Raw genomic sequence first — 23307 nt, forward strand, 5'->3', positions numbered from 1 at the left:
AAGTGTCCATGGACCGCGTAACCACCACCCCAAAAACAGTCATCCAACCCCGAGAACGAAGACTCGCCGGATTTACAGCACAGCAACCATTGAAGTCATCATCCCGGGAGAGGCCTCTAGGAGATTGAGATTTTTGGGGAGCGGACACGGGCCCAGTAGGTCGGTGGTTGGTGGTTGTCGATGTTGTTCAACAGGATAGAGAGGAGAGGGAGGCTGGAGGGTTTTTAAGTCGGCGTGTGGGCGCTGGCGAGGCGGCTTGTGCTCTTTCTGGTCCTGCTGGTGCAGTCAGTGTCATGGTCGCGCCTGCCTCGCTGGCCGCACTTGGACGTCACTGCTGAGGCCAGACCGAATCTGGTCATTGATGGTAGTGTTTTGGCGACCTGGGAGGTACATGTAGGCGCGACCTCTGCGGCAGCGGAAGAAAGCGGTGCCCACGCTCAATTCCAAAACCCAACTCGCGCTTCTCTTCTCTATCACCTACCCAAGAAACCAGTTTTCGCACTGCTACTCGTACCCCAACTCTGAAAGAGCAAGGATAACTCGAAGGAGGCGCCCAAGGAAAAAACCAAAGCCGGCAAGAAAGAACTCCGGTTTCATGTCCTGGGCCGCGTTCCCGGCGACGAGGACAAGAGTAGGACTCGCAATCCGGCCGACTTTTTGAAAACTACGGAAAAGAAGGGGTTCCCACCGAGCGCAAAAGCAAGCTCAAGCGAGAGGAACAGAACAATACGGCGAGAAAAACAACTACCCCAAGTCCAATCCGAAGAAAACGTAGATTTGTCACATCAACCTGACATGGCCGATGTGGAGTAGACCACGGGAAAATCAGCCCGACGAATGATTCATACGTCCACGTCGTGCCAGATGAGACCTTCTCTTCCATTGAGATGCAAAGATGGATACCTTTTAGACTTGGCCAAGTAGATCTACCGCTGGTAGACTGCAAGGCCTCTCTTTCGAACCAAGCCACTACCGAGGTTTGCAGCACAAGTCGTCTCAACAACTACGATTGCTCTCCGGTCTTCCCTTGAAGGAGTTTGAAAAGAGCGTGGATACTCCTACGGCAATGTTCCCGATGTGTTCAGGGATTCAAGCTTCCTATCAAAGAGGTGGTCGAGAAGCATGCCAAAAGATGGATGAGAGGGCCAGGAAGTGGTGCGCTCTGTAGCTACCACCTCTCTATACATTACCACCCAATCCACGTCAATCAAGGTTGGTGGTAGTCGAGAGATGGGTTTGTTGATCAAGAATTGCGTGGTGTTGAAGGAGAGACGTCGTTGAAGCGGCAACGACTTCTGCCTCCCCACTTTCCCCCACTCCTCTCAGCCGACGACGGCTGCTTGCTCAATCGAAAGCCACCACTTCCTAGCTCCATGCTAGCTGCCAACCTTACCTATCAACTTTTGTCGTACGCTTCGGAACGCGACCTCGTGCTGCCATGCGCCTCCTCATATCAAGTCCGCGCGCCATCGCGGCCATGTTTCAATTGTCTCTTACTGGAACATTTTGAGCATCATTCGCATTTTCGTATTCTGGCCAGGAAAGACTGTTGTCTTGTTTGCGGGTGATAGCCTGCGTTCTTCTTCGTACTGTACTGTCGGCATCAGCACCGGCTGTCGTCATGCCTTTCCCACAAGCTCGCGCGAATCCCGTCCTCGAACAACAGCACCGCGCCGCGGATGAGAGACTCGAAGTACTCCTACCCTCTCATTCCCTCCAAGCATGGCTAACAGCTCTCCCAGATCGTCATCATCGGCGCGGGTCTCGGCGGTCTCTGCGCGGCCATCGCACTCCTCCTTTCTGGACACTCGGTGACGATCCTCGAGTCGGCAGCAGCGCTTGCAGACGTCGGCGCCGGGATCCAATGCCTACCCAACTCTGTGCGCATACTCAAGGCGCTGGGCCTCGAGCCGCACCTGGCGGCGCACCTGACGACGCCGCGCTGCTGCAACATGCTGTCGTGGAAGGGCGAGAGGCTGGCCAGCCTGCCGTTCAAGGCGTACGCGGACGCCATTGGCGGCGGCAGTGAGTTCTGGGACTTTCACCGCGCGGAGCTACACGGCGCCCTCGTCGCCCGCCTGCTGGAGCTCGGCGTCGCCATCCGCACCGGCTGCCGCGTCAAGGACGTCGTCTGCTTCGACGGTGACCTGGCAGGACAGCAGGCCGGCCTGGGGCTGGACCAGAGCGTGGCTGAGGCGGTGCTGGAGAGCGGCGAGCGCGTGCGCGCCGACATTGTCGTGGGCGCTGATGGCATCAACTCGCGATGTCGAGAGATTCTGCTGGGCAGGCCGGACCCGCCCGTTTTGACCGGCGATCTGGCGTACAGATTGTTGCTAAAGACGGAGAAGATGCTCGAGGACGACGAGCTGAGGGACTTGGTGCTCGACCCGCAAGTCAATTACTGGCTTGGGCCAGACATGCACGCCGGTAACCCTCCTCCTCCCCTTTCCCTCCCACTCGTCCCCTTCTAACCGCAAACCCTCCAGTCAACTACATCCTCCGCGGCGGCAAATGGTTCAACATGGTGCTCCTCGTGCCGGACGACCTGCCCCCCAACGTGACCATCTCGCCGGGCTCCATCCCGGAGATGCAAGCGCCGTTCCGCGACTGGGACCCGCGCATCCCCAAGCTGCTGGCCCTGTGCGAATCGGTGCACAAGTGGCGGCTGTGCATCCGGCCCACGCTGGAGCCCGCCTGGTCGCACGCCTCGGCCGCCTTCACGCTGCTGGGCGACGCCGTCCACGCCACCCTGCCCTACCTGGCCAGCGGCGCCGGCATGAGCTTCGAGGACGCCTGCGTCCTCGGGCTGTGCCTGGGCCGTCTCAACAAGTCCAAGGGCAAGCGCGCAAAGGCGCGCGCTCTCCGCGTGTACGAAGCCTGCCGCAAGGCCCGAACCGAGGCGGTCGTCGCCCGCGGAAACCAGCAGCAGTTCCTCTACCACGTGGCCGACGGGCCGCAGCGTGCCGAGCGCGACGCGCTGTTTGCTGCGTGGAACGCGGTCGAGGAGAGGCGGGCCCGCGGCGAGGAGGTGGATCCGGCGGCCGAGGGCTTGGTGCAGGGGAGCGATCCGTTTCCGTGGCGCATGGGCGGCGTGGGCGACTGGCTGCTGACGTATGATTGCTGGGAGAGCGTCGAGAAGGAGTGGGAGAGCGATGTCAAGAGGGAGCAGGTGGCAGAGCAGCAGCAGGACGAGGCTGATAGGGCGAAGCTGTAGCGGTTGGCAAAGTGGTATCCTTGCGATGATGTATATCCAACGCAGTGTGTCAAAAGGCATTTAGCGCTTTTTTGTGTTCAGTAAACGATACACAGATGCATATGTAAGGATCTCTTTGAAAAAGTTCCAAACCCTGCTTGCCTGCCTGCCTGCCTGCCTGCCTGCCATCCGCTCCCAGTACATACAAGCACGTACGCAAGTGGTTTTGACCAAAACGATTTGATAGACTTCCAAATCAATCATATATGAATTGCCCTACTTGGTTTGTTCGGCTAGAAGATGCAAGCTAGACCAAACAATCTCTCCTTTTACGTACAACAACCCGAAATACCTCCCCAAAACACCGCTGGGTGATTTCCCATGATGCGCTCCTCTTGCATCAAAACGTTCAAAGCGTTCGCATTCATCCAGGGAGCCAGCCGTACGTGTCCCGTTCATTCATTCGTTCGATCGGTTGGTCCCTTCGTTCCATCCATCTCTCGATACGGGTGAAAAAAAAAAAAAAAAACAATGCAAAATATTCAAGAAAAAAACAAAGGCCAGGCTGGTCATGATGCATGCGCCATCATCCATCATCTGTCATCTTGCGGCCTTGCGCAAGGAAGGGGCGAGCCTTATAGTAGTAGTAGTGTGAAGGACAACGACGACGACGGGTAAAGCACTAGAGAGAGAGAGAGAATAGCCGTGAGCGGAGCGGAGCGGAGCCGACAGCAACAGCTGAATATAAAGCAGACGATGACAGCGGACTCAAAGCGCGAAAAAGGGAAATAAAAAGTCCCCCTGGGAACAGCAGCAGCAAGCAGTCAGAGGCCAGCTCAAGGATATCAAGAACGAGCAGCGAGAAGCACCCAGGCTTCCAAAAAGGCAAGAACCAAAAAACCACACAACGCAAAAACAAAAGCGGCGAAAAAAAAAAGTTGCAAGAACTAAAGAATTGAAGGTCAATGATGGACGAAGATAAAAGTGAGTGGTCTACACATTAAGTAATTTCTCAAACAAAAGGCTACAGCTGGAGCTAGACTAGACGACTAGACGCGGACAGGACAGGCCAGGGCAGCCATCGTTCATACCCTCCTTGGCCTGGTCTGGCCTGACCTGGCTTGGCTGATGAGCCAGGGTGGTGTAAAAAGACAATGAGTGATGCTGCGATGATGATGATGATGATGGTGGTGGTGGTGGTTGTCCGTCCCTTTCCGCCAGCCTAATGTCCTCCAGTGCCAGCGGTAGCGTGCGCGTGCGTATTTTTCCGCTTCGTCCATCCGACCGCAAGAGCGGTGGTGTGGGTGATCCAAGAGTCGGATGCCAAGCAAAGCGAGTGAGGAGCGAGGCTTCTGGGTAATGGTACGCGTGGCGGCGGGTGCTGGCGCCATCTTGATCAGCGGAATGGCATGGCGGCGAAATATGCAGGTGTAGTAATGGAGTGCGTGGTGCTCCGCCGCGTCGTTTCGAAAGGGAAAACCCGTCCTTTTCTCCAAGCACATGTCCTTTTCTCCCATCTCTCCCTCCTTCCAGTCATCCACCCCAAGAACCCTTGAGCGCGACAGTCCCTCGTTTGAGCCATACTGGTTTCGGTAGAGCAGGCAAAGACAACGTGACGGTGGCCAATACTGTTCCTTGCTCCTCTTTGGCCGTTGGTGTCCGATGTTGCGACCCATGGTGCGGCCGTTGAATTATGCGTGGATGATTGACCCGTACAGGTACGCGGGGGAGGTAATAAGAAAAGGCAAAAAGAGGACAATGCCGCCGCTGCTATGCAGCAGGCGGAATATGGGAGAAAAGAGACAAAGAGATGGCGGGTAGCGAAGTGGGCGGCGACATTGATAGAAAGTGATTGTAGTAGAGAAACCCTTCCATCCATCCTTCCGTGCGCGTGTGCTATACGCGCACATTATGCGTTCCATCCGTTTCCTCTGTCCGTCCATCCATCCATGCATCGTCCCGATGTCGGCGGTAGTCCCCCAAGTCCGTCCTGGTTCGGGGTATAGTCTCCAACCAAACCAGAATGATTGATTGACAAGAAGTGAAAAAAAGGTGTCGAAAAGAAAAAAGTTCAAGATCAAGACAAAAACTCAAGGGGGTAGTAGAAAACAAAGAATCCGCCGGTGACGCCTTGCTATCAAAACACAACGCTTTGTGGTGAAGGGTTCCCTTCTTCTTCTCTCGGCTCTTCTCTGTACATTCCGGTCATTACGCCCTGGCAAGAAAGGGAAAAGAGAATGTGGAATTAGCAAACGCCAATTACTGCTGCTTTTTTCTTCCACGGCATCATTATCGGCTAAAGACGCTCCTGTCCCGGATTGTCCAGATTTCCTAATATATGCTCTGGTGGTATGCGGTTGAGGTTGGCATTCTTGTCGCCCATGGACGTAGGAGCAGGCATGTAGCCCTGGTTCCGGCGGCGGATGCGCTCCGCAACGATGCCAGTCACGACAATCGCCATGGTGAGTCCGAGGGCAATGGCCAGCGAGACGAGTACGACCAGACCCAAGGCCAGTTTTCCACCTGAAAGAATTAGCTTGGAATACTAAACATGCATGAATTCAACTTACCGTTGGACTTGAAGACGTTTTGTGGCTTCTGGACGAAGATTTGGGACACGCTGCCTTGGTTGTTGCTTTGAGTCGACAGGATGAAGGGAGTGAAATCAGTGCCATTGTACACGGCGGCCGAGACCCTACCGACCGAGGGCAGATTAATGTCACCGAGAACGACCAGGACCTTGTCCTTGTCAATCTTGTCCGAAGAGTCGTGGTTCTTGGAGACGGGCAGGACTTGGATGCCCTTGACGACGCTGTCTTCGCCAAGAGCCCATCCAATGCTCTTCCAGTCGGCTGGGTCAGAGGCGGTTAGCATGACGAAGCTCGTGCCATTGCTAGCAGTTCCGGCAATCCAGAATTGGGATCCGTCGCTGTTGGCAGCCGTCATTGAGTTGACGACACCAGGAACGTTGCTGGCGCCATCCACTGTTTGAAAGTTGGACTGCTTGGCGTTGAAGAGGGCGAGCGTCGTGGTGTTTCCACCAACCGTAATGTTGCCAGCGACCATGAGCTGGTGCTGCGAAACCCAATAGAGAGCCGAGATTGATCCTTCGATGCTACCACCAGGCGAAGTCCACTGACCGCGGTCCACGGCGTAGACGCAGAGCGCAGGGCAGCCGAAAGCGCCCGCAGAATCAAAATCGCCGCCGACAAAGACGCTTGAAGAGCTGGGCCGAGGGGCGACGGCATTGACATTCACCTGACCACCGTCCTTGATCAAAGACTGAGGCTGAGTAGAGGAAGGTTGGCTGTTTTGCAGATCCCAAACCAAAAGTCCGTCGATCTGGTTGCTCGAGACGTTGCCCTGGAACTGGCCACCAACGTACAGCGTTGTGCCCGAGGTAGCAAGAGTCTTGACAGTAGCCGTGGCATTGAGTTCGGTGGTCAGACCGGAAACGGCATTGTTGTTGGCAGAGTCGACGAAGATGAGGTTATTGAACGTCGTGCCGTTTTTCGAGGCTGCGGTAAACTGGCCTCCGAGGATGGTGACATTAATGTTGTTTTCGTCGTACACCATGGCCGTCAAGACACCAGACGAATTGGCACTCGTGCTCTTGGTGACATCAATAAAGTAGGGGGACAATCCAAGGTCGTTGTCATCGATGAGAGAGACGATGCCGCGCGCTTCTACAGCCTGTGACGAAATGGAGCCAGCATAGAGTGGATCGGATCCTGGCACTTCGGTGTATCCTGAGAATCGTCCTGCCACAGAAATGGAGGCAATCTCGAGGTTGTGGACCCAATTCTTTCTCGAGGGTGACCAGAGCGCGACACCCTCGACGGCAAACGTTTCGTTGTTTCCGTAGGCATACACCTCGGTAATGTCACCACTCACGCCAATGACATACTCGGGGCTTCCGCTTGTCAGGTTGAGTTGCATGGGCACAATGCTGATGACGCTGCCCCGGATGCCAGAACCCAGGGCAGACCACGAATTGTCGGTAATGGAGTAAACGGCAACACCAGACAGACCTGCAACGTTGTTGTCGGCCGTGTTGGTAAAGTTTCCGCCAACGTAGAGCTCCGAGCCATTCAGGTACAGGGCGTGTACCTCGGCGTTGAGTCCGCGGTCTGCAAGGGCCACCGAAGTGTTGTCGCGAATGGCAAAGACGTTGCTGACGTTGTTGCTGGTGAAGTTACCACCGAGGAAAATGGTGTTGTCATTTGTGACCATGGCATTAATAACGGCATCATCTCCGAGGGTATTGCCCGCGGCATTGATGGCGGAAGTGGACAAATCATCGCTGACGGTCACCACGCTCGGGTCATACTCGTAGAGACCATTGAGCCCGCCAGAGTTTGCACTCATGAGCTCGAAACGCACGCGCTGGGCCACCACATTCAAAGGACCAGTCTGTCCGTCGGCAGGGGTGAGCGTGACCGAGGGGCGGAACGAGCCAGACCTCTGGTCAATGTAGCCGTAGTAGATGGTGTCGTACTTGTCGTAGTAGTTGGTCTGGTACAGCGTGGTTGAAATCGGCGCACTCGACGATGTGCTGCTGCTGTTCCTCATGGTTCCAGTAATGTTGACAATGCCACGCGTGTCGCAAGTGTTGTCCTGCTTGCATCCCGGAGTGTAGAGGAGGACCGTGTAATCGCCAGCTTCGGGAATATTGGGCTCGAAAACAACCGACGCAGAGCTGCTATTGACGGCCTCGCCTGACGTAAAGTTCAAGGACAACCACTCCGAGCTGCTTGAGTGCGAAGGTTCAACCTGCCAATTTCCCGTCGAGGTCGCCGAAGCTGATTGGTTGACGCTCGTGCAGGTTGGCTCGTTAAACGAGTTGATCGCAAAAGCGTAAATGTCATCCTGGTACAATTCGATACCGGCGAGACCTGCACCGCTTCCATACCAGGCTGAAATGTCGATGCGAAACGAGTTCATTCCAACCTTGTTGACGAAGCGAAAGTCCTGGTAGGTGGTGTTGCCCTGAGGCAGAGGACAGCGGGCGTCGCACGTCTTGTTGTTTCCGTCCGAATCGATGTAGGTAAAGTTCATGATGCCGTTGTCGGGTAGAGCAGTGTAGCGCCAGGTCTGGGTACCGCGGCCATCTTGGTTGGTGTTGTAAAGACGCAGCTTAGTAGGCTGGAATCCAAATTGAAACTCGGCCTTCCAGTATCCAGCGGTATTGTCCTCCAACAGCCACACGTTGCCCGATCCACCCTGGCCAGTCTTGCAAATGATGTTCTTCGGGTCGCTGAAGCCGTCGGTCGAGGAAGATCCGCTTGCCGTAATGTTTCCAGCGCCCAGCGGAATCACTTGCTTGTCTTTTTCGGCAGGCGTGCTCGTATTTCCCAATCCGTCAAAGCTTCCACCAAAAACCACATGGCCATCGTAATCCTTGACGATCGAGTAAACGGGTCCGTTGAAACCGGCAAAGGGCAAGTCCTTGAATTTTTGGTCGACCCAGGCAATGGCGTTTGTCGAGTTTTCGCCGTTGAAGAAACCGCCCATGTAGACGATGCCAGAGGAAGCGTCGCAGTACAAGCTCTTGACGCTGCCGGTAAGGCCTGAGATGGGCGTGACCTGCGAGGTGTTGGGGTTGAACAAGGCAACACCCTGGGCGGCCTGGTTATCGAGGCTGGTGAAGTTGCCGCCAATGACGATACCCTGCAGCTCACCATCCTTTACCCAGGGGCACATGGCATTGATGTTGGCATCGCCTTGAGCAATGTGAGCAAAGGCACCATTGGGAAAGCGCGAGAGAATTGATTGGCTGCCGTTGAGAGTGTAGGTTGCCTCGTTCTGGCCGATCCATTCGTAGAGGGAGACGGCGTCAAAGTTGCCTGCGAGAGCGACATGGCCGAGGGAGTCGAGGTCCAGATTCAGCGAAGTGGCAGCGGTAAAGTTGACGGCGGCGCAGAGCGGGAGAGCGTAGAGGGTGGTGAGTAAGAAAAGGGAGAATCTGCCGGCCAGCGAGCCTGGGTACGAGGAGTGGAACCTCATAGCCGCGGCCGACAGCGAGGAGAGGTGGGTGTTGAGGACAGCGAGAGAGAGCGTGGAGTCGCGGCGACTAAGCGTGAGGGCGACTAAGCGTGAGGGCGACTAAGCGTGAGGGCGACTAAGCAGAAGAAGTAACGAGAGGATCAAAGACGTGGCTCGCCCGACATGTCGCGGGGGGTTTGGCAGCAGATGAGAGATCTGATGGGTGACAGCGAATCGGGGTCCACGAACAGATTTGCGGAAACGTTAGAAGGGCCGGGAGCTGAGACTCGCAGGGGCAGGCCGGTCGGGGGGTGCGAAAGCGGGTGGTGTGCAACGAGAGACTGAGGTGAGGAGCAACAGATGGACGTGGGTGGAAAGAGATGGGCTTGAATAATGCAGCAAAAGGATCGAAGAGGTCAAAACGAGTGACGGCAGCAGCTGCGGGCGAAGGTTTTGTGGAAACGCGCAGAGCAGACGGGTCAGGGAGTGGGAGAGCCGTGGGAGAGAGAGACAGAAAAACACACGGACGGGCGTCTTTGGCGTCGTTCTGGCTCCTGCTGCGACGCTCGCGCCACGTCCAAGTGCCAGTCTCTCGTCGTCTCTCGCACAGGTACACAACGGGAAACCTGCAAGGGGCTAACCATCACGGCTAGGGTGCTGCTAGTAGATAATCGACGTGGCTCCCCGTCAAGTCGGGGATCCGTTGGCTTCCTCAGCACAATCACTCGCAGACGACACCACTCCGAGGTGCATGTGGGATGCAATCTCTCGCGAACCTACCCTCTCTCCTCTCCGTGTGTTTGGACTTTTGGACTGCGCGCTCGAGGCTTCATCCCGCCTCCTTGCTTCTCTCTGCGTGCTCGGGAGCGTGGCAGCCGCCGTGCCGCCTCCATCGTCAACACCAAGACGCGCCGGCGTGCTCCCATCCTGTGCTACTCGTCTCCTGCATCTACCCGCGAACTGCCTCCGTCATGGCCGACGCCTCCCGTCGCGTCTCAGCCTCAACCGCCCGCGCAGTCAATGCCCCCCTCAACAACGTAGTCACAGCACGGAATAGACCAAACTATTGATTCATGCTAGCCTCTCTAGTTCCACTGCTGCTGCTGCTGCACCCTCAAATCCAATGCATGACTTGAATACCGCAGCGTCCCACGGTTTCAGGTCCACATGTGCCGCTGCCGTCGACTCCCCAGCAAATGACCCTTACCGAAACCCTACGCGCCAATTCCCCGGGTTCCAATTTCATAATCTCGTAACCGTCATTCAGTCGTAAAGGGTGGAAAAAGCCGTCCAGTTTCGCAAAGTCGCAAAAAAGCCCCCAGCCTGCTCAAATGTCGTTGTATCCCAGGAACCGCTTCTCCAGGTGCTTGTCGGCCACCGCCCATGTCCATGCCCTCCCGGCCTCGCCGCACCACAGCGCCGAAGGGTCATCGCTGCGCTCCATCATGTTCTCCTTGTCCATTTGTTTGATTTCATGTCCCGTCGTAAACGTGAGGAAATGCTCAAAATGGGGGTCGTCGAGCGCGAGCGCGTTGCCCGAGATGCCGTGGCACAAGCACGGTTCTTTTGTCAAGAGACCGCGCTCCAGTATGCACTCCTGGCCCTTTCTGATGGCCCGGTCTATGCGCTCTTGCATCTTTGGGAAATACTGGCGGATCGACTGGAGCGACGCGACCACGCCCGTCGCCCCGTGACAAAACTGCACGAGTCGGTCCTTGCCAGGCGGGATCGAAGATGGCCAGTTGCCGCTCTCGTACTGGTAGCTGAGTATGGCACCAAGGTCGGCCTCCAGCTTGGGCGCCATGCCGGGATCGGTGAGGACGATTTGCGTGATGATGCCAATGGTCCCATGGACCGCCCCAAGATATGCCTTTCCGTGCCATTTCCACGGTCGAGGAGAGTCCATGATGGCCTCAATGACCTCATCCGCAGCATCGTCAATCATGATCGTCGTCTCTTCGTCATCTTCAAAGGACGCCCTCACCAGGCGCAAGAGGTACAGGTACCCCGCGCGGCCGTACAGCCACTCGTTACCAGCCTCCTCATCGATTGCAATGGCAGCATAGTCGCACAGAGATTTGGCCATGTCTGCATCTTTTGCGGATGCTGCGCCAAGTGCGAGGAGGCACATGATGTCGTCGCTGACGCCACATTTGCTGACGCTAGGTCCGGGGTACTCCTTCATGGCCTTTTGGGCCATCTCCAAGTAGGCTGCGGACCAAGTGCCGAGTGGATGGTCGCCGACTAGCAGCTCTGGATAGAGCTGTTGAAGGCGGAAGAAGAGGAACGACACGCTGATTGGGCCATAGTACAGGCCGCCGCCAGAAGGAATCTTATCCGGTGGGTATGTGTTGACCAGGCGATCGAGCGAAGCAGACAGCTGCTTGAATGCATCTCTCTTGGTGAGAGGCTGGTCGTTGCGAAAGTAGCGGGGGAGCGCCTTTGGTTGCGCCGAGCTCGACATGATGACTCGAGAGCAATGAGCCCGTGGATTCGCCTAGTTTCTCGTACCAGAGCTGTATCAACTTGCACAGGGTGCGCAGATCGAAATGTTTGGAGCAGACGAGCGGTCGTCGCGGCGGTCCGAGACCTCGAGGTCAAACGAGGTGAGGTGACGTAATGGGTCGACAGGCTGTGAGGCTGCGCGCCGCTCGAATCGTCGGGTTTTCGAGGCGTTTGGTGTGAGGATCGTAGGTGGTACGAAGAGGCGACTCGGCGCCGGCTGGAATATTGTAGGTTTGGTAGAGATGGCGAGGTGGTGGTGGTGATGTTTACAGAATGGCTGGGGGGCTGGAGGCTGGAGGCTGGCCAGGTCCTTGGGTTGGAGCAGCTGACAGCCACGACAGCATCCCGGCGACTCTCTCAGCCTGCCTAACCGAAACATGTTTCCATTCCCACCCTGGGTTGCAGACTCTATTCTTTCCGTAGCGTACCGTAAAACACCAAGGCTCATCAGGGTCTACAATCAATTGAAATGCGCCTATCGCGCTCTACTTCTCGTGACCCTCTTCGTCAACCTGCTTTGAAGTTCACGGGCTATGCGTTCATCGTCCGCCTCTCGTTTCAACTCTTTACTCACAGTCGTTTCCTCAATCTTTGGGATGAGAGGGACGTCGTCATGCTCAACTTTGACCTCAACCTCCTCAGACTTGACCTCAACCTTCTCGGACTTGACCTCGACTTTAGCAACCAGCCGTTCCGAGAAGGTCTTGAGATCAGCCGTGAACAACACCGAGTGCGCCCAGCCAGCCTCTTTCCCCCACAAGCTGCGGAATTTGTTTGCTACGGCGTCGTACGTAGCTTTTGTCAGGCTGCTGTGCTTACCCTTGCCAAACTTGTAGTCCCTTTGGGCAATTTGCCAAACTGTTCGAGTCAGCCGAGCCTGCTACTAAAGCTTAGCAAAGACTTTACCATGAGTATCCACGGGCACGGCTTCTCCCCAGCCAAGTCCCATCAGACAAACGCAATCGGCAACCTTTGGCCCGACGCCTTGAAGGGCGAGGAGCTCCTCATGGGCGGTCCTGTATCCCTCCCTTCCACCATCTGTGAATTCTCCACCGGAACAAGGCTCGGCGCCCAGAACAGGACTCTCTGGGTTTCTCAAGCCGTCGAGCCATCCTTCGCCCTTCTCCTCGACCATGAGTGCTGTCTGGTACAAGTACTTGGCCCGATATCCAAACCCGAGCTGCCTCAAGTGCTGTTCGACCTTGGAGTCTGTCAAGGCCGACGCGGAAGGAAAGTCGTGGTATGGCGTTTGGCCAATGTGTCCTATCAGAGGCCCGTAGTTTGTGCATAGCTTCTCCACCATTTGCGAAATGCGCGCAATATTGTTGTTGCTGCTGCAGATGAACCCCACGAGCGCTTCCCACGCGTCTTGCTTCAATATTCGCACCCCCGTGAATTTAGGGGCTTTTTTCTTGAAGTTTGCATCTGCAGTTGCCCAGTCTTCGTAAAGTTGGCCAAGGTTCGGCTTCAGGTTAAAGTAGTGCTCGATGAGAGCCAGCGTGTCGTCGGCTTCCGGACTGGGGGACTCGGCCGCGGACGGCGTAGCAGAAGGAGGCGGCGTGAGGAGAAGACGATTGGGCTTGGAGGGGAATATCGCGCGGTAGTGGAGGAATTTGTCATCTTGGCGGAGAGAGAGGATACGGCCGTGGAGAGTGCAAGACCATTCGTCTTCGCCGGATTTGCGCCACCTGGGGTGAAGGTCAGCACATTGACAAGCGGTTTTTGGGAAGAAGTTTGACCTGAAAGATTGCCCGCAGCGCAAAGTGGTGTTAATGCACAGTTCCGTCAAGCTGATTGGCAGTTTTCGCCATTCTGTGATGCGGAGGTTGCCCATTCTGGAGACGGGAGCAGGGGACAGATTCACAAGGTCAGAAATAGAAGCAGGATGAGTTTGTCAACACAGGATCAAGCAGTCTTTGTTGAAGAAGAGGTGAGGAATCAGAGGAGCAAAAGACGGGTTGGATGTTCAGTCTCCGCCCGAGACTAAATGCAGACGCGACGCCACTTGGACGCGTTTTGGGTGCCCGCGGGGCCGTTGGACGCGTTGCGTGAAGTCGATGTATAAACTTTTCGAGTATAGCCAGGAATAAGCATGAAATGACCTTGTCAAAAGTTGCCGGTTCGGTCAGATGCAAAGTCTCGCGATGGGTTGACTCGAGCGCGTCTTCTTGGCGACGTGCGGGCTACGGGCAGCGAAAGTTTCCATCGCCATGGTCGAACAAGGTTAGCGCGCGGCGGGCAGGAGGACGGACCTCTGCGTGTTGGCAAGCTTCCGCGACTCTGCTCTTCCAGTATCGAACGCTCCCGCGCACCAGCACTTCACCATCTCGGCGACACGCACAGCCGCGCACCTTCTCCTGCACAATTGGCTTGCGCTGTATCGTTCAAAATGAATGGTGACAGAGGTCTGTACTTCTCCCTCCCGCCCTCCTCAAACAGCTCACCAACAGCAGCTTTTCAGACGGCGGCCGCTCGCGCGACTACTATGTAAGGTCCAATCCCGCACCTTTGCCGAGCGACTCTACTGACATAATGCTAGTCCTCCCGCGGTGATCGAGATGAGCGCCGCCGCGACCGTCGCCGCTCGAGGTCTCCAGGCCACCGCTCCAGGCGCGACTATGAGGTAGACACTTACTCTTCGAGCCGCGACTACCGGGAACGCGAACGCGAGGAGCGCTACAGCGGCAGAGACAGGCACCGTGACGACCGTGACCGTGGTGAGCGGGGATGGGACAGAGATCGTGGCTCCAGGCGGGACAGAAGAGGCGGCGACGACGACGATAGGCCACCGCGCCGGGACCGCGACCTGTTTGACGATCGTGGTGGACGTGGCAGAAGGGACCGGGACAGAGGCGATGACATGGGCGGCCGTGGCAGGAAGAGGAGTGCTTCTCCACCTCCCAAGAAGAGGGAGCCCACTCCCGACTTGACCAACATCGTGTCGGTTTTGGATCGCAAAAGACGCATGACGCAGTGGGACATCAAGCCGCCGGGTTACGAAAATGTCACTGCTGAGCAGGCCAAGCTCTCTGGCATGTTCCCATTGCCTGGAGCTCCTCGCCAGCAGCCCATGGACCCCAGCCGTCTGCAGGCCTTCATGAACCAGCCTGCTGGCTCTGCCAACTCCTCCGCCTTGAAGGCCTCCAACGCCCGCCAGTCTAAGCGCCTCTTCGTCTACAGCTTCCCCCCTCACGTCAATGACGAAGCCATTCAAGATTTCTTCAACCTCCAGCTCAACCATCTCAACGTCATCTCAAGCCCGGATCCTTGCACCTCGGCACAAATTTCCAAGGACCGTTCTTTTGCTCTATTGGAATTCAAGACCCCCGAGGATGCGACAACAGCTTTGGCGTTTGACGGCATTTCGATGGAGGCAGACAGCGCGACCAACGGATCCAGCAATGGTGCATCATCCGGCCTCGTTATCCGTCGTCCCAAGGACTACATTGTTCCCGCACAAGCCGACGACGAGGACCACCAGGAAGGCGTCATCTCCAACAAGGTCAAGGACAGCCCGCAAAAGATCGTGGTCACCAACCTCCCCACAGCTCTCATGGAAGAGCAAGCGCAGGAGTTGCTCGGCTCTTTCGGAGAGCTCAAGGCATTTTCCATGGTTAAGGACAGTGAAACTGACCAGTCGAGGGTAAGAAACTCTGCCTGCGTACGGTAGGGTTTACTAACTTGAATAGGGCATTGCCTTTTGCGAATATCTCGACCCTGCGGCCACCGACATTGCTGTCGAAGGCTTGAACAACATGCAGATTAGTGACCAATACATCAAGGTCCAAAAGGCATGTGTCGGGCTCCAGCAAGCTTCTGGATTGGAGATGGGCGTCAGCGCCATGTCAATGCTCGCTGGTACTTCTTCGGCAGATGCTGAGCAGGGCAGAGTTCTGATGCTCCTCAACATGGTCACGGCGGAAGAATTGATGGACAGGGACGAGTACGATGGTGAGCACAATCCATTTCTAGGAAAGCAGAGCCCGAGACTGACCAAACAGAAATCTGCGAGGATGTCAAGGAGGAATGTGAGAAGTACGGCAAAGTCGTCGAGCTCAAGGTCCCGAGGCCACTCCATGGCAAGGAGGAGAAGGGTGTTGGCAAGATTTACATCAAATACGACACCCCCGAGTCGGCACAGAAGGCACTTCGTGCTTTGGCTGGCAGGAAGTTTGCGGACCGCACCGTCGTGGTCACTTTCTTTAGCGAGGTTTGTTTTGATATTTAGACTTCATGATTTGAAATTTACTAACATGATCGCAGGAGTACTTTGACGTCGACGCTTGGTAGACGGAACAGGGACCATGATGTGCCGTCCAGCCGTGGTTGGTGGTTCCAGTTGCGGAGGTTGGTAAGGAGGTCCGGTTGAGGACGGGCCTGGACAGGGCGACAAGGTCAAAACCAGGGCTTTCTAGTTGTGGCAGTCAACACTTGCGGCTTGGTTAGCGGAGTATTCAAAAAGCATTCGGGTGAGGAGCGAATAGCAAGGCGGCGAGAGATGAGAGTTGTAGCGAGCAAATAACCAACAAAGTAGCGCCAGGACCAGATCAACGTGGCTCTCATAATAGCCGAAACATGGGTTAATTGATCCAGATCAAGATGTGCACATGGCCCCGCAACGCATTTGTCCTTTGCGTGACGATATGGCGTTGAAGGAGAGGACGTGGCGGAGGGGTGGGGCGGATTGGGTGGTGGTTGGCCATACGACATCTCGCTTACTGGACGCGCCTTTTGCGGCTTTGTCTGACCTCAAGACGCCGCGGGTGTGTCTTGCGACCTCTGGGTCTTATTATGCGCCCTTTTGCTCACGTCCGATGCGACTCCTAGCATGATCTCACCGCGGAATCTGTTCCCTCGGCAGGACAACGTGCGTCTCCAGCCCGCACCGCCTGTATAATGGCTACCAAAGCCAACAACATTCCCGTCCCCGACGAACTGGCCCCGCCAGCCGTTTCCAGGCGCTCTCGTGAGTATTGCCGTCGCATATTTCTCCGTGCGTGACACTCACCGTGGAGCAGGTCGCCGAAGCTCAACGGTCCTCAACCCCCGAACCTACGTCGATGCGGCAATATGGACAAAAACGCCGGTCCTCAAGGGCTCGACCGAGTTCGAGCCGCTCCCTGATGCCCGGAATATCATGGTCACTGGAGGAGCGGGCTTCATGTGCGTAGACTTGACCACGCGACTGTGGATCCGGGGAGTGGAGCGATGCGCTCGCTCCCCCGCGACCTCTGCACGGCTAACGACTGCAACAGCGCATGTTGGTTTGTTCGCCATCTCGTCTTGACGTATCCGGGACACTATCACGTCTATTCGTTTGACAAGCTCGACTACTGCGCGTCGCTCAACAACACTCGGATTCTGGATGGCTGCCCCAACTTTACGTTTGTGCAGGGTGACATCACGTCCCCAGCGGACGTCATGCACTGCCTTCGCACGCACGACATCGACACCATCTTCCACTTCGCGGCCCAGTCACACGTCGACTTGAGTTTCGGAAACTCGTACCAGTTTACCAACACCAATGTCTACGGCACCCATGTTTTGCTCGAGAGCGCCAAAGCGCATGGCATTCGGCGATTTATACACATTTCGACCGATGAGGTGTATGGCGAAGTAGCTTCCGACAAGGACGACCTGATTGAGAGCAGTCTCTTGGCTCCCACCAATCCCTACTCGGCCAGCAAGGCGGCGGCCGAAATGATGGTCAACGCATACTACAAGAGCTTCAAACTACCCGTCATAATTGTGCGGTCAAACAACGTCTACGGGCCGCACCAGTTCCCAGAAAGTACGTCTGTCTTTTATGGGGAGTGATGCCACATGGTTGCTAATAGCCCCTCTGCGACAGAGATTATTCCCAAATTCGCCATGCTACTGCACCGAGGCCGCAAGCTTTTGCTCCACGGAGACGGCTCGCCGACGCGCCGGTACCTCTACGCGGGAGATGTTGCGGATGCGATTGATACGATTTTCCACAAGGGTGCCATCGGCCAAATATACAACGTTGCTTCTCGGGACGAGATTTCGAACCTGGACTTATGCGACCGGCTTCTCAAGCTCTTCGGTCTTCCCTGCTCCACTCCGCGCGAGGCCTCTGCATGGGTCGAGCACACGGCAGACCGGCCATTCAACGACCATCGCTACGCGACCGACGGCACGAAGCTCGCACAACTGGGATGGCGGCAGAAGACCAGCTTTGACGAAGGATTGAAGACCACGGTCGACTGGTATCGCAAGTTTGGCGAGGTGTGGTGGGGAGACATTGGGCGCATCTTGACGCCGTTTCCAGTGGTGGAGGGGAACGAGATCTTCACCGCGGAGGAGCATGCTGCGTTGGACGAGGAGCCGCCGACGGAGGAGGACGAGCGCACATGGAATGACCGAGCGCTGTACAATTTGCAGGCGTCGGGCGGGACGGTTTAGGAGCAAAGCGGTCTTTGTGGATTCCTACGTATACCCCCATCGCGTTGCATCTTGTTGGACCAGTGTTTGGCGTGAAGTGGTGGAGAAGTAGAGTGAGTTAGACGCCATGTATAGTGCAACGCCATGTAGATGATACTGTGCCGAGCCAAACAGATAAGATGGATTGGTCCCTCGTGCCTAAGCGACCGTTATGATATTAAGGCAATGATGATAATCTGAGGCTCACGAGGACCTGCAGCGAGCGCATAAACTAGGCGGCCAAGACGGGCCGCGGCGGCGGAAGACGCCGACTTGGGCGGGCTCCCGTCCGTTTGGATGCCCGTTGGCATTGGCATTGGCGCCCGGGCTGAGAGGGGAGAAGGGAGAGGGGGCTAGCACCACACAGGAGACTAAGACTGAGTGAGACCTGCACTGCCTCACGTATCCGTATTTTGTCCTAGAGCCGTCTCTTCCTCTCCTCCCCTTTACCTTTGAACATCTAGGTCGTCATCGCCCACAGCCACCCGACGCCAAAGAAAGGGACCACGAACACCTAACTACACCCCTCCGCCTCCCGTCCGTCGCTGGTGCCTTTCGCAGCACCAACCACCACCCCCACAACCCTCCCGCTACCCACTTCCCACACATTGATCGCCCGCCATGGGTCTCTTTAGCAAAAAGGACAAAGAAGCCGCCGGCGAGGACTCCAACCGCAAGGCCCTTTTCGGCAACCGCAAGTCCAACAGCTCGTCGCCCGCGCCCTCGAATCCCTACGCTCAGCAGGCTCCCCCGCCATACAGTGGCGGTCCAACTCCTCAGCAACGTGCCGAAAAGACCCCTGTTCCCCCTGGCGGTTATGGCAGCAACGGCGCCGCGTATGGCGGCGCTGGAGCATACGGCCAGGACAGGTTCGGCGGCGGAAACGCAGGGCCTAGCTCTGGCAGAGCTGGTGGCTACGGCGGCATGGGCTCCGCCGACGACACTGGAAGACAAGAGCTGTTTGGAAATGCGGCTCAGAGGAGCCAGCAGGCACCACCACCTCCGGCCCAGCAGAGCGGCGTCTCTGGCGTAGGCGGTTTCGGCGGTGAAGACGGTGGCTACGGAAGCTATGCTGAGCGCAAGCTGACAGCTGAGTGAGTTGGGATAGATGCAGCGACAAACGGGACAATTGCTGACAAGCATTTAGGGAGGAGGAAGAGGAGGACATTCAGTCCACCAAGCAACAAATCAGGTTCATGAAACAGCAGGATGTTTCTTCGACGAGGAACGCTCTGCGCCTTGCTGCCCAGGCCGAGGAGACTGGACGAGACACGCTTGGTCGTCTGGGGGCTCAGGGCGAGCGCATCCACAACACGGAGCGCAACCTCGATCTTTCGGCGAACCAGAACAGGCTTGCCGAGGAAAAGGCTCGCGAGCTCAAGACGCTCAACAAGTCCATGTTTGCGTACGTACCATCCACCGTGGCAAGAGCCTTGTCGGCCACACACGACTAACAAAAGTGGCGCAGCATGCACGTCTCCAACCCCTTTACGGCGACCAAGCGCCGCAACCAGCGCGACGAGGCCATCATGGAGACGCACCGCCGCGAGCGCGACGAGCGCGACGCCACCCGCGCTGCTGCCTACCAGTCAGGCCAGCGGCAGCAGCAGTACCAGCGCGAGCTGCGTGGCGGAGGCGGTGCCGGTGGCAAGGGCAACCTGGCCGAGCGCTCAAAGTACCAGTTCGAGGCCGACTCGGAGGACGACGAGATGGAGAACGAGATTGACTCCAACTTGGACGCGCTCCACGGCGCCGCCGGCCGCTTGAAGGGCCTCGCCGGTGCCATGGGCAAGGAGGTTGACGAGCAAAACAACCACATTTCCAGGATCACGGAGAAGGTTAGTCTCAACCCCCACGAATCTCCAATGGTCCTTCGGATTGCTGACTTTTTTCATTTGCAGACGGACAAGGTCGACGACCAGATTGCCATGAACCGTGCTCGCCTGGAGCGCATCAAGTAGAGTGGAACTCTTTGGAAAGAAAATTTGTGTTGCAAGGGACGGCGTTTTGCGGATCATCAATCGTCATTTCAGTTTTCTTCCTTTTCTTTGGGATCAGTCGTCTTGGGCATGGATGGGCTACCACCTAATCTGCTGCTGCTACTGCTTTTGAGGCATCTTCTTTGCTAGACAAAAAGAACTCGTTCAGTGAACAAACAAAGTCTGGCTGATGAGACGGTTGTGCTTGATTCACTGCAGTAAGTTTGCTGGTAAACTGGGGGATACGCAATTCGAGACAAAAGCCTTGATCAACATGTCAAAGCAGCACGACTACTCCTAGAGGGTCTGATTCTTGTGGTTGCGGCGATTGATAAGATCAGATCAGTGTTTAATGGAAGCGCCTGGGTGTGGTGACAGGGCGCGGCCCGCCTACGTCATTGCCTGTCCTCTAGGGCAGCCACCCAGCAGCCCACTTGCAACATCATCTCGTCACCTCATGGTACATTTTCTCTTTTCTCAGATTCCTGGACTCCTCACTCGACCATTGCAAGTTCAACTTCTCCAACCTTTTCAAACTTTGCGTCAATACGTCTCCCGACCATCACACCTCACCAAACTCTAGACCCCTTGTCCACACAAAGTCAAGCTCCTCTTCTACACTTTCGACTGCAGAGGAGCATTGAAGCCAAGGAGTCGCCATAACATACGGTCGACGACCCAGAACCATCTCACTCCGACCACTACTGCCCACCTACTATTTACGCATACACTCAACTGCCAACAACTTGATCAATCAACAACCACCATCTACGCACCTCACAATCCGACTCGACTGAACCCACCACCCAACCCGAAAACCACCTACCTCCACAATGTCACAGCAACAACAGCAACCTCCCACCTCGGCCGCGTACGCCCAGCCATCCAACCCCGTCGAGCGCAACCCGGCCGAATCTGCCTCTACGTCGTCAACCACGGCTTCCGCGAACGCCCCCACGACAGCTCACCGCACAGCGCCTTCTGCCTCCTCGGGCGGTGACGACGGCGTCCCCAGCGCCCTCGGCCGCGGCGTCCATGGCACCAGCGCCGACGCCGACGTTGAGGAGAGAAAGCCTGGACAACAGAAGCAGCGCGACGACGTCGACGCCGACGAGCAGATGGCGCCGCCGGGCGAGGGCGCGGTTGCCGACGCCGTCATGGCGGGCGGGCAAGGCGGCGGCAAGACGGGGGCGCAGGGCGCGGGGGGCGGGTTGAGCATGGAGAGTGATTTGGAGAGGTGAGGTTCCTTTCTTTCCCCATATTCGCTCTCCTTCTTTTCTCGTCTTCTCTTCTGTTTTGCGAATGGTGGAGTGCAGAGCGGGAATGCCAGTGCGGGAACTAGCAGAGGAGAGAATGAGCGAATGCTGATGCGACACACATGCTGCAGGAAGAAAGCAGAGCAGGCGCCGCTGCGCGAGGCCGTCAAGGAGGAGCGCGCGCGTGGGGTTGATGTTGACGGTGCCTTGGGCCAAACGGGAGGACATGCCACTTAGTTCGACAAGAGGCTGAGTGCCCCAGTCGGGAGTAATATCTCGACACTCGATCGGATCCCAGCTGATGGAATCATGGTTGGCGATTGGGTTGGGGTGTAAATGGTTGGCCACGAGGATGGAAGCGATGAACTTGTGAAGATGGAGAAAAGAGAGGACGAGAAACAAAAATCACCCCAGCCCAGACGAGAAACGGGATTAATATGATGGTAGCCTGATTTCGTCCAGAGACCATCGGATATGATGGATTCGATGTGCCAATGATGCCACCGCACAGCACGATTCAGTGTTATCCGACTGCCTCCTCCCAGTGCTACCTGCTGCTCTTTCGCCGTGCAGTGATCCCGCTGCAGGTCAGGTACGGTGTAGCCTCCCTGCTATGATACAATCCTTTAATGCTGTACAATTCCATGTCCGCCTCACTTCTCGTCCCAGAAAGTTGCCAATCCCTTTCCCAACGAGGAGGCAGCATGTTTCTCGACGGAAGCAATGTGCGAGCAGCCTTTCAAAGGCGGCGGTACAGACATGCAGACGTGGCAATGGCTGTCTCCCAAGTCGGTGTACCGTTCTCGCTCTTGGCAAAGTTCGATCGCCGAGAAGGGAATGCCGCTGTTGAAAGCACTGCTTTCAAAGACGGACTTCTGATGGGGGTTGTTGGCAGAAGATGTGTTGCCACCTATTGGACGCATGTGCTTCTTGTGTTCTGGCCCCAGAACGAAGCTCAAAAGCTTCGAAGAGAAGAGTTGAATGTGGTGTATAAGGGCGTGTACAATGGCCGAGTGGCTCAGGACGTGTCCATGACGGTATCCATGATAGCATCGTCTTCTTCGCTCTTGACGAGCGGAGGCGCAGGAGGAGGCGTCTGTTCGGGCGTCGTTTGTTTCGCGCCGTTCTTGCTGTTTCCATTGCCGTTTGCTGCCGCTGACGATTCGGCTCTGGCGGCGGCCTTGTCCGACGTCTGCTTGATCCACTCGTGCAGCGACTCGGGCCCGCCTTCAATGCGTACGTGTCTGTCTTCTGCCGGGATGCCGAGCACGGTGCCTTGGAAGCGCGACTCTTCGCCAGTCTTGCTGTGCTTCTTCTTAAGCGCTGATGTCGCCTCGTTAGCATTCGGACGAGACCTCGAGGATGAGACCAAGATGTGCAGTCACTCACCGGTCAAGTAGTCCTCTCGAGATGTGCTGGCACCTGCGGCCACATCCAATGCCGTGTCCAAACCCGCTATTCTCATGATTTCCTTGTTCGCGGGCCCCATGACCCAGTCGATGAATTCGCGCACATCGGCCGTGTCTTCGAGGTCCCGTCGCCGCGCTTCCTTCATACGCATGCCATTGCGCTCCGGATATTCGGACAAGGGCTTCCGCAGCACTTCTTTCCATGCCTCTTCGGCGCCAGTCATGGACGGGATCAGCAGGCCGGCGTCGGCCATGGCCATGCGTACGTCGGTCACGGTCGGTGCCGCATCATTGTTGTTGCTCCATGCATGGTAGGCGGTGCGTTGTGCCAGCAATAGCATATACCGTGCTGCTATGTCGGAGACGGCGTCAACGACCGAGGGCCGCGCGCTGTGGTAGCCGGCGGCGCGTAGGATGTGGAGGATGGCGGGGCGAAGCAAGGCGGCGTGGAGCTCTTGAGCAGACATGATGGCAGTGTGAGAGATTATCGACGGATCATGCTGGGATTGCACGGGTAAGGGTAGCGGAGGTGGTGA

At 56.6% G+C, this 23307-nt stretch overlaps 9 protein-coding genes across 9 annotated transcripts; 5 read left to right on the forward strand and 4 right to left on the reverse strand.

Moving 5' to 3' along the window:
* The first annotated feature begins 1377 nt into the window (after positions 1-1377).
* On the forward strand, positions 1378-3370 carry BKA78DRAFT_338934 (uncharacterized protein). The gene is made up of 3 exons (XM_066890274.1): positions 1378-1693; positions 1743-2427; positions 2487-3370. Exons 1-3 carry the CDS (start codon positions 1622-1624, stop codon positions 3212-3214), a joined length of 1485 nt encoding a protein of 494 aa, XP_066739026.1. The 5' UTR covers positions 1378-1621; the 3' UTR covers positions 3215-3370.
* Positions 3371-5489: 2119 nt separating this feature from the next.
* On the reverse strand, positions 5490-9199 carry BKA78DRAFT_333838 (cortical protein marker for cell polarity-domain-containing protein; the record flags this gene model as incomplete). The annotated part of the gene is made up of 2 exons (XM_066890137.1): positions 5490-5716; positions 5764-9199. 2 exons carry the CDS (start codon positions 9197-9199, stop codon positions 5490-5492), a joined length of 3663 nt encoding a protein of 1220 aa, XP_066739027.1.
* A 1306-nt stretch (positions 9200-10505) lies between these two features.
* BKA78DRAFT_356984 (uncharacterized protein) lies at positions 10506-11642 on the reverse strand (the record flags this gene model as incomplete). Its single annotated transcript, XM_066892148.1, has 1 exon — positions 10506-11642. The coding sequence occupies one exon, from the start codon at positions 11640-11642 to the stop codon at positions 10506-10508; it is 1137 nt and encodes a 378-aa protein (XP_066739028.1).
* A 355-nt stretch (positions 11643-11997) lies between these two features.
* BKA78DRAFT_49205 (8-oxoguanine DNA glycosylase) lies at positions 11998-13842 on the reverse strand. The gene is made up of 3 exons (XM_066893267.1): positions 13423-13842; positions 12590-13371; positions 11998-12541 (listed from the first exon to the last, which is right to left on the reverse strand). The coding sequence occupies exons 1-3, from the start codon at positions 13515-13517 to the stop codon at positions 12159-12161; spliced, it is 1260 nt and encodes a 419-aa protein (XP_066739029.1). The 5' UTR covers positions 13518-13842; the 3' UTR covers positions 11998-12158.
* A 127-nt stretch (positions 13843-13969) lies between these two features.
* On the forward strand, positions 13970-16384 carry BKA78DRAFT_326253 (uncharacterized protein). Its single transcript, XM_066889423.1, has 6 exons — positions 13970-14088; positions 14145-14170; positions 14223-15326; positions 15373-15634; positions 15685-15893; positions 15947-16384. Exons 1-6 carry the CDS (start codon positions 14073-14075, stop codon positions 15971-15973), a joined length of 1644 nt encoding a protein of 547 aa, XP_066739030.1. The 5' UTR covers positions 13970-14072; the 3' UTR covers positions 15974-16384.
* A 195-nt stretch (positions 16385-16579) lies between these two features.
* BKA78DRAFT_356987 (uncharacterized protein) lies at positions 16580-18109 on the forward strand (the record flags this gene model as incomplete). Its single annotated transcript, XM_066892149.1, has 4 exons — positions 16580-16649; positions 16702-16846; positions 16939-17474; positions 17535-18109. The coding sequence occupies 4 exons, from the start codon at positions 16580-16582 to the stop codon at positions 18107-18109; spliced, it is 1326 nt and encodes a 441-aa protein (XP_066739031.1).
* Positions 18110-18337: 228 nt separating this feature from the next.
* Positions 18338-20273, forward strand: BKA78DRAFT_49244 (uncharacterized protein). Its single transcript, XM_066893268.1, has 5 exons — positions 18338-18815; positions 19098-19221; positions 19275-19532; positions 19596-19965; positions 20029-20273. Exons 1-5 carry the CDS (start codon positions 18749-18751, stop codon positions 20086-20088), a joined length of 879 nt encoding a protein of 292 aa, XP_066739032.1. The 5' UTR covers positions 18338-18748; the 3' UTR covers positions 20089-20273.
* A 541-nt stretch (positions 20274-20814) lies between these two features.
* BKA78DRAFT_49303 (uncharacterized protein) lies at positions 20815-21795 on the forward strand. Its single transcript, XM_066893269.1, has 2 exons — positions 20815-21343; positions 21494-21795. The coding sequence occupies exons 1-2, from the start codon at positions 20940-20942 to the stop codon at positions 21597-21599; spliced, it is 510 nt and encodes a 169-aa protein (XP_066739033.1). The 5' UTR covers positions 20815-20939; the 3' UTR covers positions 21600-21795.
* Positions 21796-22380: 585 nt separating this feature from the next.
* Positions 22381-23238, reverse strand: BKA78DRAFT_258724 (uncharacterized protein; the record flags this gene model as incomplete). The annotated part of the gene is made up of 2 exons (XM_066885305.1): positions 22381-22685; positions 22752-23238. 2 exons carry the CDS (start codon positions 23236-23238, stop codon positions 22381-22383), a joined length of 792 nt encoding a protein of 263 aa, XP_066739034.1.
* Positions 23239-23307: the final 69 nt, after the last annotated feature.

This window comes from Phyllosticta capitalensis, assembly GCF_038381095.1.
Source record: "Phyllosticta capitalensis strain CBS 128856 chromosome Unknown BKA78scaffold_12, whole genome shotgun sequence".
Lineage (NCBI taxonomy): Eukaryota > Fungi > Ascomycota > Dothideomycetes > Botryosphaeriales > Phyllostictaceae > Phyllosticta > Phyllosticta capitalensis.

Excerpts from the sequence above, each read along its gene's own strand:
- BKA78DRAFT_49244 (XM_066893268.1), top strand. The coding sequence starts at position 18,749 with ATGGGTCTCTTTAGCAAAAAGGACAAAGAAGCCGCCGGCGAGGACTCC. Across the intron at positions 18,816-19,097 it reads CAACCGCAAGGCCCTTTTCG|CGGCTCAGAGGAGCCAGCAG; the intron begins GCAACCGCAAGT and ends TGTTTGGAAATG. Across the intron at positions 19,533-19,595 it reads CTCAACAAGTCCATGTTTGC|CATGCACGTCTCCAACCCCT; the intron begins GTACGTACCATC and ends AAAGTGGCGCAG.
- BKA78DRAFT_49303 (XM_066893269.1), top strand. The coding sequence starts at position 20,940 with ATGTCACAGCAACAACAGCAACCTCCCACCTCGGCCGCGTACGCCCAG. Across the intron at positions 21,344-21,493 it reads ATGGAGAGTGATTTGGAGAG|GAAGAAAGCAGAGCAGGCGC; the intron begins GTGAGGTTCCTT and ends CACATGCTGCAG.
- BKA78DRAFT_338934 (XM_066890274.1), top strand. The coding sequence starts at position 1,622 with ATGCCTTTCCCACAAGCTCGCGCGAATCCCGTCCTCGAACAACAGCAC. Across the intron at positions 1,694-1,742 it reads CCGCGGATGAGAGACTCGAA|ATCGTCATCATCGGCGCGGG; the intron begins GTACTCCTACCC and ends CAGCTCTCCCAG. Across the intron at positions 2,428-2,486 it reads TGGGCCAGACATGCACGCCG|TCAACTACATCCTCCGCGGC; the intron begins GTAACCCTCCTC and ends CAAACCCTCCAG.
- BKA78DRAFT_326253 (XM_066889423.1), top strand. Across the intron at positions 15,327-15,372 it reads GTGAAACTGACCAGTCGAGG|GGCATTGCCTTTTGCGAATA; the intron begins GTAAGAAACTCT and ends TAACTTGAATAG. Across the intron at positions 15,894-15,946 it reads TGGTCACTTTCTTTAGCGAG|GAGTACTTTGACGTCGACGC; the intron begins GTTTGTTTTGAT and ends ACATGATCGCAG.
- BKA78DRAFT_49205 (XM_066893267.1), bottom strand. The coding sequence starts at position 13,517 with ATGGGCAACCTCCGCATCACAGAATGGCGAAAACTGCCAATCAGCTTG. Across the intron at positions 13,372-13,422 it reads CGCTGCGGGCAATCTTTCAG|GTGGCGCAAATCCGGCGAAG; the intron begins GTCAAACTTCTT and ends CCTTCACCCCAG. Across the intron at positions 12,542-12,589 it reads CGTGCCCGTGGATACTCATG|TTTGGCAAATTGCCCAAAGG; the intron begins GTAAAGTCTTTG and ends TGACTCGAACAG.